Source organism: Oxyura jamaicensis, chromosome 3 (assembly GCF_011077185.1).
Source record: "Oxyura jamaicensis isolate SHBP4307 breed ruddy duck chromosome 3, BPBGC_Ojam_1.0, whole genome shotgun sequence".
NCBI classification, from domain to species: Eukaryota; Metazoa; Chordata; class Aves; order Anseriformes; family Anatidae; genus Oxyura; species Oxyura jamaicensis.
Window position 1 is genome coordinate 5,694,867 of NC_048895.1, and position 16,853 is coordinate 5,711,719.

General features: G+C 37.2%; 1 protein-coding gene across 12 annotated transcripts in view; it reads left to right on the plus strand.

The window, feature by feature from the left end:
* The window catches only part of PLCB1 (phospholipase C beta 1), a 378,680-nt gene that overhangs the window by 303,096 nt on the left and 58,731 nt on the right, over nt 1–16,853 (plus strand). For all 12 annotated transcript variants that reach the window (XM_035320058.1, XM_035320059.1, XM_035320060.1 and 9 more), the window contains 8 exons: nt 1,017–1,149; nt 2,012–2,065; nt 3,420–3,639; nt 7,474–7,654; nt 9,841–9,917; nt 10,045–10,134; nt 12,397–12,454; nt 13,417–13,503. In XM_035320058.1, coding sequence (XP_035175949.1) covers nt 1,017–1,149; nt 2,012–2,065; nt 3,420–3,639; nt 7,474–7,654; nt 9,841–9,917; nt 10,045–10,134; nt 12,397–12,454; nt 13,417–13,503 — 900 coding nt within the window. The remainder of the gene's footprint in view (nt 1–1,016; nt 1,150–2,011; nt 2,066–3,419; nt 3,640–7,473; nt 7,655–9,840; nt 9,918–10,044; nt 10,135–12,396; nt 12,455–13,416; nt 13,504–16,853) is intronic.

Below are 16,853 nucleotides of genomic sequence, written 5' to 3' on the forward strand. Positions count from 1 at the left end.
ATCAGCAGGAGCGGCACAAAACAGATCAAAATGCATTTTGCTTCTATTGATGCAGTGCAGGTTGATATTTTGCTAGTGTAGAATAATCAAGGGGAAAAAAAATAATAAAAAAATAAAAACAACTGTGGTATCCTGCCTCTGCATGTAATGTGATTACCATCACAGAGTGAAATGGGAGCAGCTGAAGGAACAAATCCAAGACTACCCTGAGACACCATGGCAACTGGCCCCTTGCAGGGACAGTGAGAAGGGGGGCTTGGCCATTTCAAAATAAAAATTGCTTTCACTGACCTTCTGCTTGCTGAGCACTGGGTGCTTGCTTGTCATTTACAAACTTGTTGGCCACAAGGAAAATTACAAGACGTTCAACGCATAGTAAGCCTGAGCTTTTAGGAAACTGGAAAGAAAGAAAAGATTGTAGAAAATGCTTAAATATTTGGATACCACAGAAGTATTTATACAGCAGGATGGAGGTACTGTTTACATATTATGCTTGGAGTGTAATTACAAGAATGTAAGATCTTGGGAATCAGAAGTATGTCTCTGTGCTGTAAGAACAGTGAATAATGATAGTACTGTGTTTGTATGAAATTTAAAAGTAATTTTGTATACACATTTTGCTCACAGCAAGGATCTGAGTAGCATTTTCTTGCTACCTTCTACATTATATCTAGGAAGGTTTTATGGCAGAGAACAATGCTTTTCAATAAAATACAGATTTCACATCTGGTGCAGCTAATACATACTCTACTGAAAAATGTTCCTGATGAGTTATATCAACTTAAAATGAAAATACTTCTACAGAATAATACGTGCTCTATTTCTTCCTGGAATTTGCCCTGCATAAATGTACTACCTGGGTTACTGTGTCTCTTAAAGATACATTTGTTTTTTCTTGTTATAATGATTTATGTGTAGCATCTACATATTTTTATTGAAAAAGGGGGTAAACCAGATCTGAAAATTTTTAATTCTGTTAATTGGATAGAGTAATGTAAATAATTTCGTATTTTCAGGTGGACCATGGAGATGCACCATCTGAAGCTAACAGTGAACCTAGACCAACACCAGCAGAAAATGGAGTAAATTGCACTGCCTCTCTTACACCGAAACCAGCAACTCAGGTTGTCCATAGCCAACCAACACCAGGTAAAAACAAAAAAAAAAAAATAAAATAATAACCACACAAGCAAAACAACAAAAGAAAACACCATCTTTTCAAAAGAAATGTAGATCATTTTTCATGTGCTTTACATTTTAAGAACAAAGTGGTTTTGGTGTTTTCTTTTTTGCTTGTTTGTTTGTTTTTTATAAAATGGGTGGACATTTTCCCACTCTGCTGCTAGGGGTCATTCTTCAATCATACAAGTACCTTGTATTTAAGAGTTGCTTTTGGGGTGGAATTGAAGTTCATTGCAAACAAGAAAGTTTGCTAGTGCTTTTTTGTGATTGCAAGTGCAGGAATTTCTTTAAATTGTTTTTACAAATATGCCATATTTATGCAAGTAGTTACATCTTATTCCATGTACAAAATACAGGTTTTCATACTTACATATTCTATATCAGTGTCTCTCCTATCATAAATGACAGTGTATATAGTTTAATGAATGCAGTCCTAATAGGCGTGATACATCTGACTTCCAAGGAGCTGGACTCATCTTGTGGACAGATATTTTGCACTGTCATCATGATATAGGTCGGTTGTACTAACCATCAGCCTAATACCATTTAAATGACTCCTATGAGTCGTATCAGTGAGTTCAATGCACCCTCCTCATAAGTAAAACAAGGAAGCTCAGGTGGGTTTTTAGATTACCTTTTTGTGTTAGTTAACAGGATTGGTGTTGTTTTGTGTTGCTTCTATTCAAGATGTGTTTTCTCAAATGATTAATAAATGCTTGTGTCAGCATGCAATCTGTGTCACATACCATGTTTTAATATACAATCTAGTGGCACAGTAATGGTGTTTTTTATAAAAAGAATTTATATCAGTCATCTCTTTTATCTCTAGGTTCGGTGAAAGCACCTGCAAAGACAGAAGATCTTATTCAGAGTGTCCTCACAGGTATTAAATACACAGTTTACATTATATAAAGGATACACTTTTTTGTCAATTGAAATATATTTTTTAATGAAATGGGCCATCTGACTTAAACATTTCTTTGAAGGATTATGACTGCAATAACTCAGAGAAAATATGCTTACCATGTCTTCTTCCTCAGCTATGAAGTTATTGAATGTTTGAGTACATGCTTCTTGAGATCACCATTGGTTGCCAACATGGAATTTTTAAAAATTATTCTCTTATTGCATTCTCATAGGCACAACGTTCACATCTAATGCAGACAAAAAACAGCATTATGCTCAGAACAGAAGCTAAATTTGCTACTACTCTTGTGAATAGTAGTGAAATGATTTTATCTCCATTAGCCCTGTATCCTTCCTATCACTCCTACAAAACTGAAGTTATCCTGTTGCATTAAGCAAACTGGCCTGTCATATAGAGTCCTACTGTGCAACTGGGAGTCACATCCTTCAGCTTGGAGAGAGATTTTAGATTGCAAATCTCCTAACTCATTATTTTTAAGTCATTTTCCAACATTTCTGTATGCTTGATCTGTTGTGAGATCTGGGAAAGGGTCTTCAGACTAGGGTTCCTTCCCTCCGTCACCTTTTTTTTTTGTTATTTTTGCTAATTTGGGGTGAGCTTATGGAGGTCAGATTAGCAGACACTGAGCTCAAACTCTGATCAGGGTTCACAGAGCAGGACATCGAGGATAGCTGCTATTCTCAGTGACAGCTCTGGAGTGCAATTCTTGGCATTTAGCTTCTGATGCCTTGCCAGACTGGCAGACAGCTGGCCATGACTCTCCTGATGCAGGGTCTCCATCACAAAAGAAGTGAAATCTGTTGGGTTGCCATGATGATACCGGGACAGCTGCTCCCACCCAGTGCCCAGGTCAAGGCAGAGGAGCAGGTGCTGAAATGCTGTTTGTAAAAGGGTTTTAGCCATTAGTATGTTATGTAGTCCATCCAGAGAGAAGGGAAAACTGAGGTGTTGGCACGGCGCTTACAAAAAAGAACAGTGACCATACCTGTGTAAGATGATGCTGTTATATGTCAGGCAGATGTGAATCTTGCATCTGAAGGGGTTTGAGGGGGGAAAAAAAAAAGTACATGGTTTTTATTTTGCTGGACATACTGCTGTTCTAAATTTTTGATTCATTTCCTACTCTAAATTTGTCACAGTGTTTTTAATCTAGTTAGCTTATTTTCAAAGAAGTCTACTTGGTCAGCTTAAGCTAACACATTTCACTTACCAGCAGTAAGAAAGCATGCTTTCCTGCTGGTGGTGATTTCTCTGATGGAAATCGTATGTTAGTAGAAAATTGAAGTGGCTTTTGTTATTATCATTGTAGAAGTGGAAGCACAGACTATTGAGGAGCTAAAACAACAGAAGTCGTTTGTAAAGCTTCAGAAGAAGCACTACAAGGAAATGAAGGACCTTGTAAAGAGGCACCACAAGAAAACCACTGATCTTATCAAAGAGCACACTGCAAAGTATAATGAAATCCAAAATGACTACCTGCGACGAAGAGCAGTTTTAGAAAAAACAGCAAAAAGAGACAGTAAGAAAAAGTATGTTAAATGCAGCTTTCCTGTCTTTGGCATCAGATATGTTTACTTCTTTTATGATAGACAATTAATATGGAGGTGATGATAGATCACAGGGGAAAAAAAAAAAAATCACAAGTTGAAATATTCCTAGATAAAATGAAGTCAGGTGTTTTGATACAGAAATCAGCAGAAAAAAAGCCCTCTCTATGATACACTGATTCTCTGCTAGAAGCCAGATAAGTTGTTCACACTTCTGTACCTCTTTCCCTGTAAATAAGATCATACAGTATTTGTCTTGGGACTTTCCTTAGTCCTTTGTTGTGAGTACGTGCTTCAGCTATACTGGCAACAGGAGCCAGTGGTTTGGCGGTAAACTTAATCACAAACAGTGAGATTGGGCTTCCCCTACATACTAGGGGCAGTTCAGGAACCAGACTGAGGCATCAAAGAACTGAAACCTTATCTGGATAATGTATTTTAGTTTCCTACTCAGGTCAGCTGCACCACATTTTATCAGAGCACCCCATTGTCTCCCATGCTTGACCTCCTTTAGGATAAGGGGTGTCAGTTCATTGGAAACTTGCCCCACACTTCATAGTACAACATCGTAATGTTGTAATATCTCTTTTTCAAGCAAGGAGAAGGTTTTGCAGCCAGCACACAGTCATCTTGCCCATATTGAGCAACTGCTTCCCTCTGGGCCACCACAGTGAGCTGCCTGGTGGTGGAGCAAGACTCCAGTTTCAAAACAGAAACAAAATCTAGTCCTCACGATGTTATTTGTGATTAGAATGGATTTTCTGAATTTTTGGATGAAGACCATTGTCTCCAAGTTAGAGCCCTGGAAAGAAAACTCATACTACAGTAAAAAGCATCACATGTATAGTTAGGTGAAAGAAATACCTGCCAGTTATTAACATCTGACTATAATTTAATTGATGATTGATCCAGACCGCTTGGGAATCTCTTAATGACTGACTGGCTCTGCCTCTGCATGCACACCCCTTCTGTGCTACGTCTCTTCCTCAGTCTTGCATTGCACCATAGCTCATCTCTTTGTGTTTGCTGATAACATTTTTTATTTGTTCTGATAATAAAAGAGAATTGCATTTGCAATTATCAGTTTGAAATGCAAACGCTGTTGGGTCTTGTTAATCTTTCCACAATTTTCGTCTTGTTCATATGGTAAGGAACTTTATATTACTAAAGATCTTTCTTAACTCCTAGCAAAACATATGCACATTTAGATACAATCAGTTTCTAATACTATTACAACTGAATTATAATTATTTAGGAGTACCCCCATAATTTTTTCCTTTTCCCATTAGTGCAGCTTTCTCATTCTAACATATTTTTTTAAAGTAATTAGATAAGCAAAAAAGCCTTTTAACTTTTGCATAAAATTGATATAGCTGCAGATCTTGAACCATTAAGACATTGAATGGCCATTAAAAAAAAATTCTGGATATTTTTTGGTAGGAGACTATTGGAGAAAAAAGGTGCCAGCAAGCTTTAGCTACTACTCGTGTTGATAGTACCTCTAACTGCAAGTTACCAAGATTCAGGCCCTAACTTGTCCCTAGGAAGGAGCTTACTCGTTTATGCTTGCCCAATGACAGAATGTCTTTTGGCTTAGTAAGAGCTTAGTACTCAACATATGTATGTTCAGGTGGCCTTAACTGTTGCCAGTTTTCAGACCACTGGGTTCTACACTTGAATTTGTTAAAATCCCTTAATGACTGGTTGTCAGCTGCATACACAGTGATACTTTATTCATTTTATTTTCCATCGTGTGTGTGATAGATAGTGGCAGACAAAACAATATGATATTGTTTTGTTCCTCTTTAGCATATTCTATTCAAATTTAAGTAGAAGAACAAACTGAATAAATGACTCATCTTTCTTTGACTAAAAACGATTTGGGATTTTTATTTTGTTATGATCTGACCATAAATCATTCATGATATTAGGCAATAAAACACTGTATTCTGTTATGGGGAGCTGTCACGGTGATTTCAGAGATGTGAAAATTTTATGTGAAGATACTGAGAAATCTGAAAGTTAAAAAATCTGTTGCTGAATTTTTAAGGAGCAGGAGTATGTATTTAGGGCTTTTCAAACTTGCAAGTACATATTATCTCAAGCAGAAGATTTTTAATAGAATACTGCATCCCAAGGGAAAAGGCAATTTTTACCATTTTAAATTATTACTGAGGCTATTTACCTGTAAGTGCAAAGTACAAAACACTGCTTCATCAAGAGTCTCTGCATCAGATTGTCATAAAAGTGTCTTGTCTCTGATCAGAAGCAATCAGTGTTTCATGCCCATGTCTAAAATGGGGCAAAGATTCAGTAAAGCCAATGTCTGTGGGACAGTTGAACTATTTATTGAACACAAACACAGGTATTTTGCTGGTGTAGTTCTGAAGTTTTTATTTAATGATCATGTCCCTTAAGAGTCAGTTACTGTTTTAGCCTTCTTTTTGCCAAAAATACAAGAGATGTCAGCTTTAAAATATATGGCATAATGGCATAATTTGCTGACTTTAATATTCTTTAATGCTGTCTTGTGGCTCTGTATGTAGATTACCCTCACCTGTCACAGTGATACCACTTAACCTCATAGCAGAATATTCAAATACAATGGTAATACAAGAGATACAAGTAGGCTACCTTGGTCTGTATCCTCAGCCTGATGAAAGCAGCTTCACATTATTTTGGTTGAAGTTATGCTAATTGACAGCAGCTGCAAAGTTGAACGTGGGCAAGAAAAGACAGGCAGCCAGTGCAGCAAGTTCTCTGCATTGTAATATTTGCAAATTTCTGAGTAGAGAAGTCATTCTTCTAAGTCAGTCCTCTCTGTTCAAGGTTTTGCTATTTTGTCCATCTCATGCACTGTTCCTGAGGTTTCCCAGGCAACTGATTTAACACCTGAGTACAGCAGTAAACACAGCAGCCAAGCAGAGACACAGCATAATCATATTTTTTAAAAAACATTTTTCTTGGGCTTAGTTTACTGCTGGCCTGAGAGTGATACCGCTTTTGCAATTTTTTTGTTTATTTTTTCGTTGAGCAGTGTCATCATGTCTCCTTTCACCATTACATCTATCCTTCCTTCTATTTTAAGGAAACAAAAATAAAATAAAACCTAGTCCTTGGTGTTTGCTTCTTAGCTTTTTTCTTATATTTTTTCTTTGTTCCTATGTGTTGCCTTTCTGAGATTTATTCCCCACTGGGAAGTTAAGTTTCCTCCTGAAGTCAGGAGTCCATAGAGCACTTTCTTGTGTGTGTGCTATGCATGGCATTTCCTGAAGGGGGGAGAAAATACCAAATAAAGGGATGTTCCTAACCATTTTAAGCTTTTTATAAATGCAGATGTAAAGTTATGCTCTTAAATTTATTGCTAAGCATATGCAAGGATGACTGTGTTTTCAAAATACTTAGCATTCACCATTTTTGCTGAGGACTAGGAAGCTCTGAAATTCAAGTTATGTGCCTGGAAGTGGAGAAATAAGTTCTATGGGCGCATGTTTATAGGAAATCCTGGCAGTTTCATTTATAGTTCGTTTACACTAAGTCCTGTTCCACCCCACCATGGCAGGTTTGTAATACGAGGTTTAAAAGTAATACATGTCCCGTTAGAAAATAATTAGCACTATTTGCTTTGCTAAAAGATTAAATTAGTGGATTTACCGTGGCTAAAATCATCTTCTTCCTCTATATGTGGTGCTAAGAAACTTACTTGATGGACTACATGTAACCAGCTGCATTAAAAACAGGGTTTAAATACGGAGCAGAGCATGCATACCTAGTGACTTGGAGCTGGTGTGTGTGTGTGTGTGTGTGTCTTTGCAGATCTGAAACAGGCAGCCCAGACCACAGTTCTTCAGCTATTGAACAAGAATTAGCTGCACTCGACTCTGAAATGACCCAGAAGCTAGTCGAGCTGAAGGAGAAGCAGCAACAGCAGCTGCTAAATCTCCGACAGGAACAGTATTACAGTGAAAAGTACCAGAAACGAGAGCACATTAAGCTGGTACGTTTATGGCATCTGGTTTTCTTTAGCAGTCTCTGGGTTAGTAATGAAAGCAGCGTGATGTTAGAACGAAGTGGGGCTTCCTTTCATTTGGAGTCCATTTCAGATCTTGATTCCCATGTGGTCCACTGCTACTACTTCAAGGGGTTGTTGTACCACTTTGTCACTAACACTTGTAACATACTTGGAGGGCTTTGGATAGAAGGCAGAAAGGCAATAGGTTTACTATTAATGCTGCAGTACTGAGTCCTTACCTCTAGTTACATATGTCTGAGTTCTCTGCAGCTTTTAGTTGATGTTCCCGTTTTCTTCTGCCACTTACTTAAATGTACAGTACTCAAGTAGGCAGTATTAGCTGGAAATAAATTGGAACACCATGAAAATAAATAAATGAAAATAGCTTCAAACATTCCCCAGGGCACAGAGTTTTGCCAAACAGTGTTCCTACTGCAGACAAATGCTTTAAGGGGATGCAGGACGTAATCTGTATATGGTGAATAAATAGTGTGTATGCATCAGTCCAAGCTAGTTTGTTTTTACAGCTGGAGTCTGGCTCACAACTTCAGCCAGATCATAGCCCTCTGAACTGCAATAGAGGAGCTTGGGCAGATGGCAGCTGATGCTGATGGATGTTCTCAGGCAGAAGAGAACGTTTTTAAAAGGGTGTTATGGGAGTGCAAACTGTTTCTCAACTCCAGACAATCCTGTCTCACAATTTTTGTCTATTATATGATGTTTTGCCTCATTGCTGGTGTCTGAAGTGATTTGCCTGTTCTGTCCTGCCATCCAAAAAGCAGGGCAGAAGAGTGATATGAATTTAAATCGCTCAGCAAGGCTTTTTCACAAATTCATCCACATGGATCGTAGCACAGAACTGCGGCTCCCAAGCGGTGCTGTTTATCATCAGTTGTACATGAACCACATCAGTGTTACGCAGCAGGAGCAGCTCCAGCAGGAGTGCGTGGACACGGTTACCTGTGCTGCAGGGATGCAGTAACAATTGTTGGCTGTATCTCAGGGATTTTACTTTTTATAAAAAGAAAATGTTTTGGACCCACATAGTTGGGATGATATTGTAAGTTAATTCATTTCTCATTCCAAAATAGGAAATGGCATTTCCCAAAAATTTCCCGAAGCCAAGTCCCATTTTGTGCTTTGTCAAGTTAGGTAGCGTCATGATAAATTCATTTTTTAACACAGAACATTCAGAAAGTTTTCCCTCTGAGTTATGCTGGAATTAATATTTGTTCCACATAAAATCTGCCTTGCAGAGGAGAGATTCTTTCTGATTTCTTTCAGAGAAGAGCCTATTCTCAGTATTTTTCTTCTTTTATCTAAGGAAAGAAAAGCTGGATGAGACTAGCTAGGCATTATTATGCATTTTCTTGTTCATCATCCTGAGAAGATTATTTAATAGAATCCAGCTTAAACCATGGGCATGATCAAATCAAATTGGCCCCATTTTCCATTTTAATTCACCATTCATTGGACTTGAACAGAGGCCCAGTCCATGTATCCTCATCTGTCAGCATCACAACTACAAGCATGGTTTTGTTAACAGCTTCAGCTCAAATGAGATTGGACCCAACGCTGCACAGGAGATTTCACACCAACAACTATGATATTCTTTATCCAGTGATGTGTGATCAAGATACAGCTTAACTTTCTTAGCTATCATGCATGAATGTTTGTCCACCTGACCAAACTGAAATCCAGGCTGCTCCATGTAATAATACTCTGTGCAAGAGGAATGTTTTCAGCACTCGCAGAGAACTTTGAAGTGAACAGGAATTCAGCTTGTAATTCATGTTGCACAAGTTCAGTTTGTGATCATTTATGAATTATCACAGACATTTTAATCCATAGCAAGAGTAAAATCTAAGAAAAATCTTTTGATGTTACATTTAATTTTCTCAGAATATATCACCTTGATGTACAAAGAAGTCATAGTCTCTGTGGAAGTTGGTCTTATACAAGTCCATACAAGACTTATACAAGTCTAACTGGAGTCCACAAGAATGTGTTTGCACTAATGAGAATGTTTACTTGCTTTTGATCATAGATAATTAATCAGGTCATGGTTTAACATTTTCACATGTTTAACACAGATATTTGAGGAAAATTAGATGAATGTATAATATTTTGCTGAAAATGCATATTTCTGTTTCTTGGAATTCTTTTTTTAGCTTATTCAGAAGTTGACAGATGTAGCAGAGGAATGTCAGAACAACCAGCTAAAGAAACTGAAAGAAACATGTGAAAAGTAAGGTGCTATTCCCCCTTGTAACTGATTGCATCTCCTTGTGGCGTGTATTTTTCATTTAGATATTTTTCATTTTCATTTTGAACTTTCCTTTTTTTCTTTTCTTTTTTTTTTTTTTACGCTTTAGAGAAAAGAAAGAGTTGAAGAAAAAAATGGACAAGAAGAGGCAGGAGAAGATCACAGAAGCAAAATCCAAGGATAAAAATCAAATGGAAGAGTAAGTGTATCCCTTGATCTATATCCTTATATGTTATGAGGAGACACAAGATTTTTCACAACTGGAAAATCAAAGAAAGGTCTCAACCCTAAATACAAGACAGCTTTTAGTCAGACTGTAATACCTCACCAGAGCTGTGGAGTCCTTCTTACTTCCGCTGATACTAATTTAATTTCCTGGGACGAATCTAATCTCCTGTTCAGCAAGCATTGATAGTCTGGGTCAGCTGCAAAGGTGCTGATGTATAATATGGGGACGTGCCTATGAGTGTCATGACAAGGATTCACCAAGACACTGTTAATCCAAATGCTATTCCTTTATGTATGGCTATAAATAGACTTAGTGACTTCAATTCCTGCAGGGTTTGATTTCACTGTAACTTATTTTTTTTTATTTGTGTTATCTTTTTTTTTGTTCTTAACTCTGTTAAAGCTGCTGTCTAAAAGAAATAGCAGAAACACACTGGAAGGTTTGCTCTACTTTTGTGATAAATTCCCCTCAGATGCCGTGCTACTGACTCTCCTCCAGTAACAATTTTATTCAGTGTGCAGTTACTTCTGGTGGTAGACAGAGGAGAACTGTGCTCCGTGGGTGCAGTTTCTGTGAACAGGGACAGTAATATTAATTTCATTTATGCACCACCAGACAATGCAAAGTTATGGAGTTACACAAGTTGATTATATTCTTCCCAAAGGCACAGTGTCTAGGTTTGTTTTTCCTTCTTCACTTGTTGTGGCAAGCAGCTCACAAAGAAAATGGAACATTTTAATCCTTCACTGTTTGCTGGGATATTCTTTTTTACCAGTCTTTATTTTAGTAACATTTAAGAACAGTTAAAATACAGGAGAAGTTACAACAACAACAAAATCCATCATATCTGAGTTTTACCATGTGAGTAAAACACAATTATGTTGGGTAAAAAGATGTATATAGATTTTGGAGCCTCTCTGTACAATCTTTGTGCTTGGCAACACTAGAAGAGGGTCACACACTCATGCGATGAACTGCATCAGATAACTTAAGAAACGTATAAACATCTTCAAAAAAAAAGAGATCATAAAATTGGAATAATTTATTTTGAAAAGGGGAGAAATTAGGTCTGATAAAATGTAATAGAAAAAAATAGTCATTACAAAAATATAGCAGTAAAATCAATTGCAATAGGATATGATTTGCTAGCTGAAAGGTAAATGAGATGCTAGTGAGAAAGGCTCAGGAACAGACAAGTAAAAATTCATTTTTGTTTTCATTTTTTACTCATCTTTCCCAAGGGCTTTCTTTTTCCAGGCTTTTCAGAGAACCCTTGGGAAAGGTAAGATGGGAACCAAATGGGAAACTCAGCTTTCCTCTGTCAAGTGATACAGTTTGTCCTTACTTTTGCAGTGGAACAGGGAGTAGTGAGACCTTCTGGAAAATTCCACTTGAGTCATCCATGCTAGGCCATTGTTTATTTAAAGCTTTTGTTATGAAAATTTGAAGAAAAGGGAAAAAAAATAGAGAGAATATGTTATATTGTTCTTGCTTAAGTTTTCTAATTCTACCTGTGCCTAGGGATTGTGTAACTACCTAAAACCATCAGATTTTAATGCCACCTCAGTAGATTGCAATTCACTATTCTTGACTTAGGCAATTACATTTTAGAGTACTGTTCTGAATCTGGTCAACTCCGGCATCCACAGAATGTTATTTTATGTGCATTTATTCCTTTGCGGCATCTTGTCTTTGACCAAAAGTTACCTAATAGCTGTCTCACTGAGCCAGTCAAAGTACTTCTTTCAAGTTCAGCTTTCTGTAGTTTACATAGCAAAGCTGAGGACTGAAGTTGAGTCCTTTGTGGGAGCTTTGCCATCATCTCTGAGATGTCGCTAGCAGCATCTACACAGACAGAGATAATTTCCGTAGTTTGTAAAGTGCCACAGTGTGGCAGTGTGCGCCTGCTGACGGTTGTGGGCTTTCCTAGGCTGACATTTGGGCCCTAAGGAATGCTGCCATCACTTTGAAGATGTGACAATACCCTGTGGGAAAAGACTATCATGGAAGAGCAGAGGAGTTGTGGTACCTCACAGGGAAATGAGAGCCCTTCATACAGCAATGATGCCACCTGTTATAAAAGGCACATCCAGGAAGCCACTAAATGTTAAGTTAGGCTGATGCATAAGTTCAAAACATCAGCTTACTCATTCTTGTGGGGAGTTGTGGAGAATTAAAGTACATTGGTATGATCTTATTGACTACAATAACTTGTTGATTGCTTCTCCCCAGAGAGAAGACTGAAATGATTCGATCATATATCCAAGAGGTGGTACAGTACATAAAAAGGGTACGTCAGGCCATATGTTTGTTTTTCATTTGGGGGGATAAAATGTCAGCTTTCATGTTTTAGGTCATTTTACACTACAGATTCCAAGCTTCTGTGTAAAGACTCCACAAGTACAGATTTTTAAAAGATGCAGTGTGGGCTCCTATTGACATTCCACTAAAAGAAAAACTGGAATTTCAGACAGATCTTGTTAAGTGTTAGTCTTTGGGAGTGGGAGAGAGTAATGGGACCATATTTTAATAAAGTTGTGATTTCGTTTTTGAATATCCTATGTTTTTTCACGGAACATGTACTCTATGATTTTTTTTAAATACTGAGGAATTTTTTTGTGTATGTGTTTTTTAATTGGCTTGCTGTTTCATGAATGTAGAGATTGCATAAGGAATTCTTAAAGTCAATAAGCAATCTTAGAGTACATTTTAACCATAAATACATTTGTACAGTTATCAGAAAACAAAAATCATTCTGAGAGCTCTGTAAATACAAGTCAAAGAAATTCACTACAGATGTTGGTATTTCTGTAGCTATACATAGTTTATGCTATGGTGAAAGTATGCACTACAATACTTTGATGTAGGAAATTATTACAAAACTTTTGCCACTATTGAATTTTCTCTTAATTTCAGTGCAGAAGAATTCAATTCAAATGTTGTCCCATTTTTGCTCACATTTTTCCTTGATTCAGGAATCAGTGTAAAGAATTAACCAATTAAATATGCTCAGTTCTTGTTGGAGTCAGGCACATGCTCGAGTGCTGTATTAAGTGAGGCCTAAAACTGATCAGCATGTTTGTTTAGGACTCTAAGATGCAAATACTTTTCTTCTGGGAGCGGGATCGATCCTGCACATCTCATGTAGTAAAAGTTAAAGCACAGTAATGCAATGAAAGTTTTACCAGTGAAGGGGTGGGAAAGGGAGAATACACAGCCTTTGAAACAGGTTTCTCTGCTGTTTTATTACAGCTAGAAGATGCTCAGAGTAAAAGACAGGAGAAACTGGTAGAAAAACATAAGGAGATTCGTCAGCAAATACTGGATGAAAAACCCAAGGTAAAGAATTTTGAACAATACTTTAAATGTCCTTCAGGGAAGAAAGTGTATATAGTATGTAGACTGATATTTAAACATGACAAAATGCATACATAGCATTTTAGCTATATACCTTAATATACAGGATGAAAAACAAAAATCAAGTAGCAGCCTAGTAAGGAGCACCACCTCAAGTCAGATGTCATATAATTTGGTTTATTTTTCAGTAGTCATGTCACATTGTTAAAAAGAGTTCAGTGTAAATGGTGCTTCTGACCAGCAGAGTGTGCTCTTCACTCTATTGTGCTTTAGCACTGCAAAACCAAAACACAGTTAACATTGAAATGAAAAAGAGATATCTCTTTAGCATGCTTGTCTTGGATATTTGTGATAATTGATGAGGATATATTTTTGTGGAAAACAATGAGTTTTCATAATGTTTAGTCCCCAAGGTTCTATATTGCTTGCTGGATTTCCCCTGTTCAATTTTGTGCACTTTATCTGCATGCAGTGTTCTGAAATACATTTTTTGATCCTACATATTATGGGCTGACTCCCACTCCTAGTGAAGTTGGTGGTCGTTTTGCCACTGACTTCAGTGGAGAAGGTTTGGAGTCATCTTTTGTACGTCCTTCTTTGGCAGGAAGAGTTAGGTAACCATGTAATCAGACTGCTGTATGGAGACCTGTTTTCAGCAGAGTTCATATCCAAGTATGATTCTCCACAGCCCATTGTGTCATCTCTGCTTTCATTTTTTCTGCACTCACTCAGATATGTGCTCTAGGCTTCATTTTTAATTTCTTGTCTGTGTCTACAGTCCTAATGTTTATGTGCTTGTATTCCAGTTTAAATATTTAGTATTGGTTGTCACTTAATGTTTTCATGTCATTTTTGTCAAATACCAAGAGAACACATTAGGCTAAGATCTCAATAGCTAGAAATTTAAAATAGCTTGAAAAAAAAAAAAAAATGTTTGCATTTCTGATTTTCTACTTTCATTTTAAAAGCCATGTTTATAATTAACCTGGAACTTTTCAACGTTATGGCATCTGAGTCTAAAAGCATGAAAAATAGTATGGTTTGTATTTCATACTGTAGGATCATGAGCTTCTCAGGCATGTGAACCAAAAAATGGAATTTAAATGTTGAATATGTTTCAAAGAATATTAGTACTTCTAACCTCAGCTTTTCACAGATACTTGGACACATCATTACTTTTCTGTGTCCTCTTTTTTCTCCTTTTTTTTTTTTTTTTTTTTAATTTATTGATTCACTTATAAGTAGCATACCTGCAGTCAGAATTTGTCATTCAGGACTTGTGTTGCATTTTGAGAGATTGGGGTGGACTGGTAGCATGAGACTCTTCAGCTGTCCATGTGCCAAGCATTAGATCATGGCACAGAGCAGCTCCAGATCCCTTGTCTTCCCCTGCATCTGGCCGTCAGTTAAAGCACTGCAGTAATCAGCGCTCCTCAGTCAGTGCTCTTGATTTCTCCCGAGAAAACCCTCTACAGTAATGTGCCTCACAGGGCCTGGCTGCATTTTTTTTTCCTTTCCCACCTACTGAAATGGGCAGACTTTTACTGAATTTATGATGGTATGTGCTTTTTGCTGGCATGAGAGGATTTAAGCAAAACATAATTACTCATTTTATTAAGTATCTTTTTATTTTTTTTCTTCGTGTTCATATTTCATATCCATATGTGCTTCATAAGCTTCCCTAGTGACAGGGCGTATGATATAAAATAGATCAAATGCTTTCCCAGCTGAGAATCACCAATGTATTTTATGCATACAGCAGCCTTTCTAGGGGCAGCTTTTTAAATAGGCTGGTCTCTGGTGTTTCAGTGTCAAAACGCCCACTAAGATTTATGCTAGCTGTGTCAAAGGGGTTTTCTGGCAGTATCAATAACCCCTAAACAAAAACTTTAATATATGAGGGAAAGAATTTTTAGTATTTTTACAATAATTCCAGTAGAGACAGATTTGCCATCATCGATCACTTTCATTTGGTTATTTCTTACTGACTCAGAATTTGTTGTGCTATGGCTTTGTGCACAGAGCTCTGTCAAAACCAGGAAGATTATCGTTTCACGAAGTGTTGGCAACAGACTGCCATACCAGTGAGATTATTTTTTTATTTTTCTTTTTTTTAAGTATGCATTTGCAGCCTCCTTTGTTGCGGTGTGTGTAGGCCACCAGAGGAAAGCTTGCCTTTGAGTGCTGACATTTAAGGCAACAGCTTTTAGAAACTGCACAAACTTGATGCAAATTAGTTCCCTGTACCGGAGGCAGAGGGCTCACTTTTTGTTGAATTTTAAAATATCATGTTTTTAGATGAAAGTACTTGGAGCTGATTCACACCCTGAAACTTTGCCTTTCTTTCATATATGTAATTTTTTTCTAATGTTTAGATGTGAGACTGGTTTGTAACTTTCATTTTCAGGGCTATTATATAAAAAGATAGCTTTTTTATTTTTTCTCTTGGAAGACTTGGAGACTTTGCTTCCTGAATGGATACTGTTAGGCAAAAGTTGGGAAGTAATTCTTCATCTTGTGGTCCTTCTGAAAACAGTGTAACACTGACTTTAATGGGCCTGAAATGTTTTACTGTGTACATGTAAGTAATGAGGGTATGACAAACTAGTCTCTGGTGCTGTAGAAACTAGAAATTGAATATTATCATCAAATCTGTGTGTGTATATGTGGAAACAAGGCACCCAGTCCCACAGCCATGTTTGGAAAAGGAGAAATATCATTTAATGAGTAAATCAAATGCTGACTGACCATAGTTCAAAAACTTTCTAGCTTGAGTGCCATTGCAGTGAAAGCACAGTGAAAACAAAGTTCAAATGCTGTCATGCCACTGTCTTATTCCTAACAGCAACATTGCTAGGCAAGGCATATGTATTTTTTTCTCCTTTTTTCCCCTCTGTATTTATGTTATCTGCTTGCAGCTTTATTATCAGCAACAGCTTGTAGTTATTTTCTCCCCCATTCAAATTCTTTGTCTTCTTCCCTTAGTCATTAATACACATTAAGCTTGTCCTGTCCTTATCTTCTTCCCCTTGGGCATCTCTTCTACATACTGTGGAGGCTGTTGTAGAAACACAGCTCTTTACACTGCAGTATTGAATTCTGTGAGTTAGAGTATTGTGTGATTTTAGATTCTTCTCTACAGTGTGTCTGGCACTCGCTATCTAAGCACAACGCAGTGCGTTGAGGATGGGCATGCATCTCAGTTTCTTTGTCCTTGACAGCCTGTGCATCAAATTAAACATAAATCAGGTGCATTTCCTTCCCTGACCCTGCCTCCAATTTCATTGTAATTACAAAAAATTAATACACATGAGGCATGACAAGAAATTAAT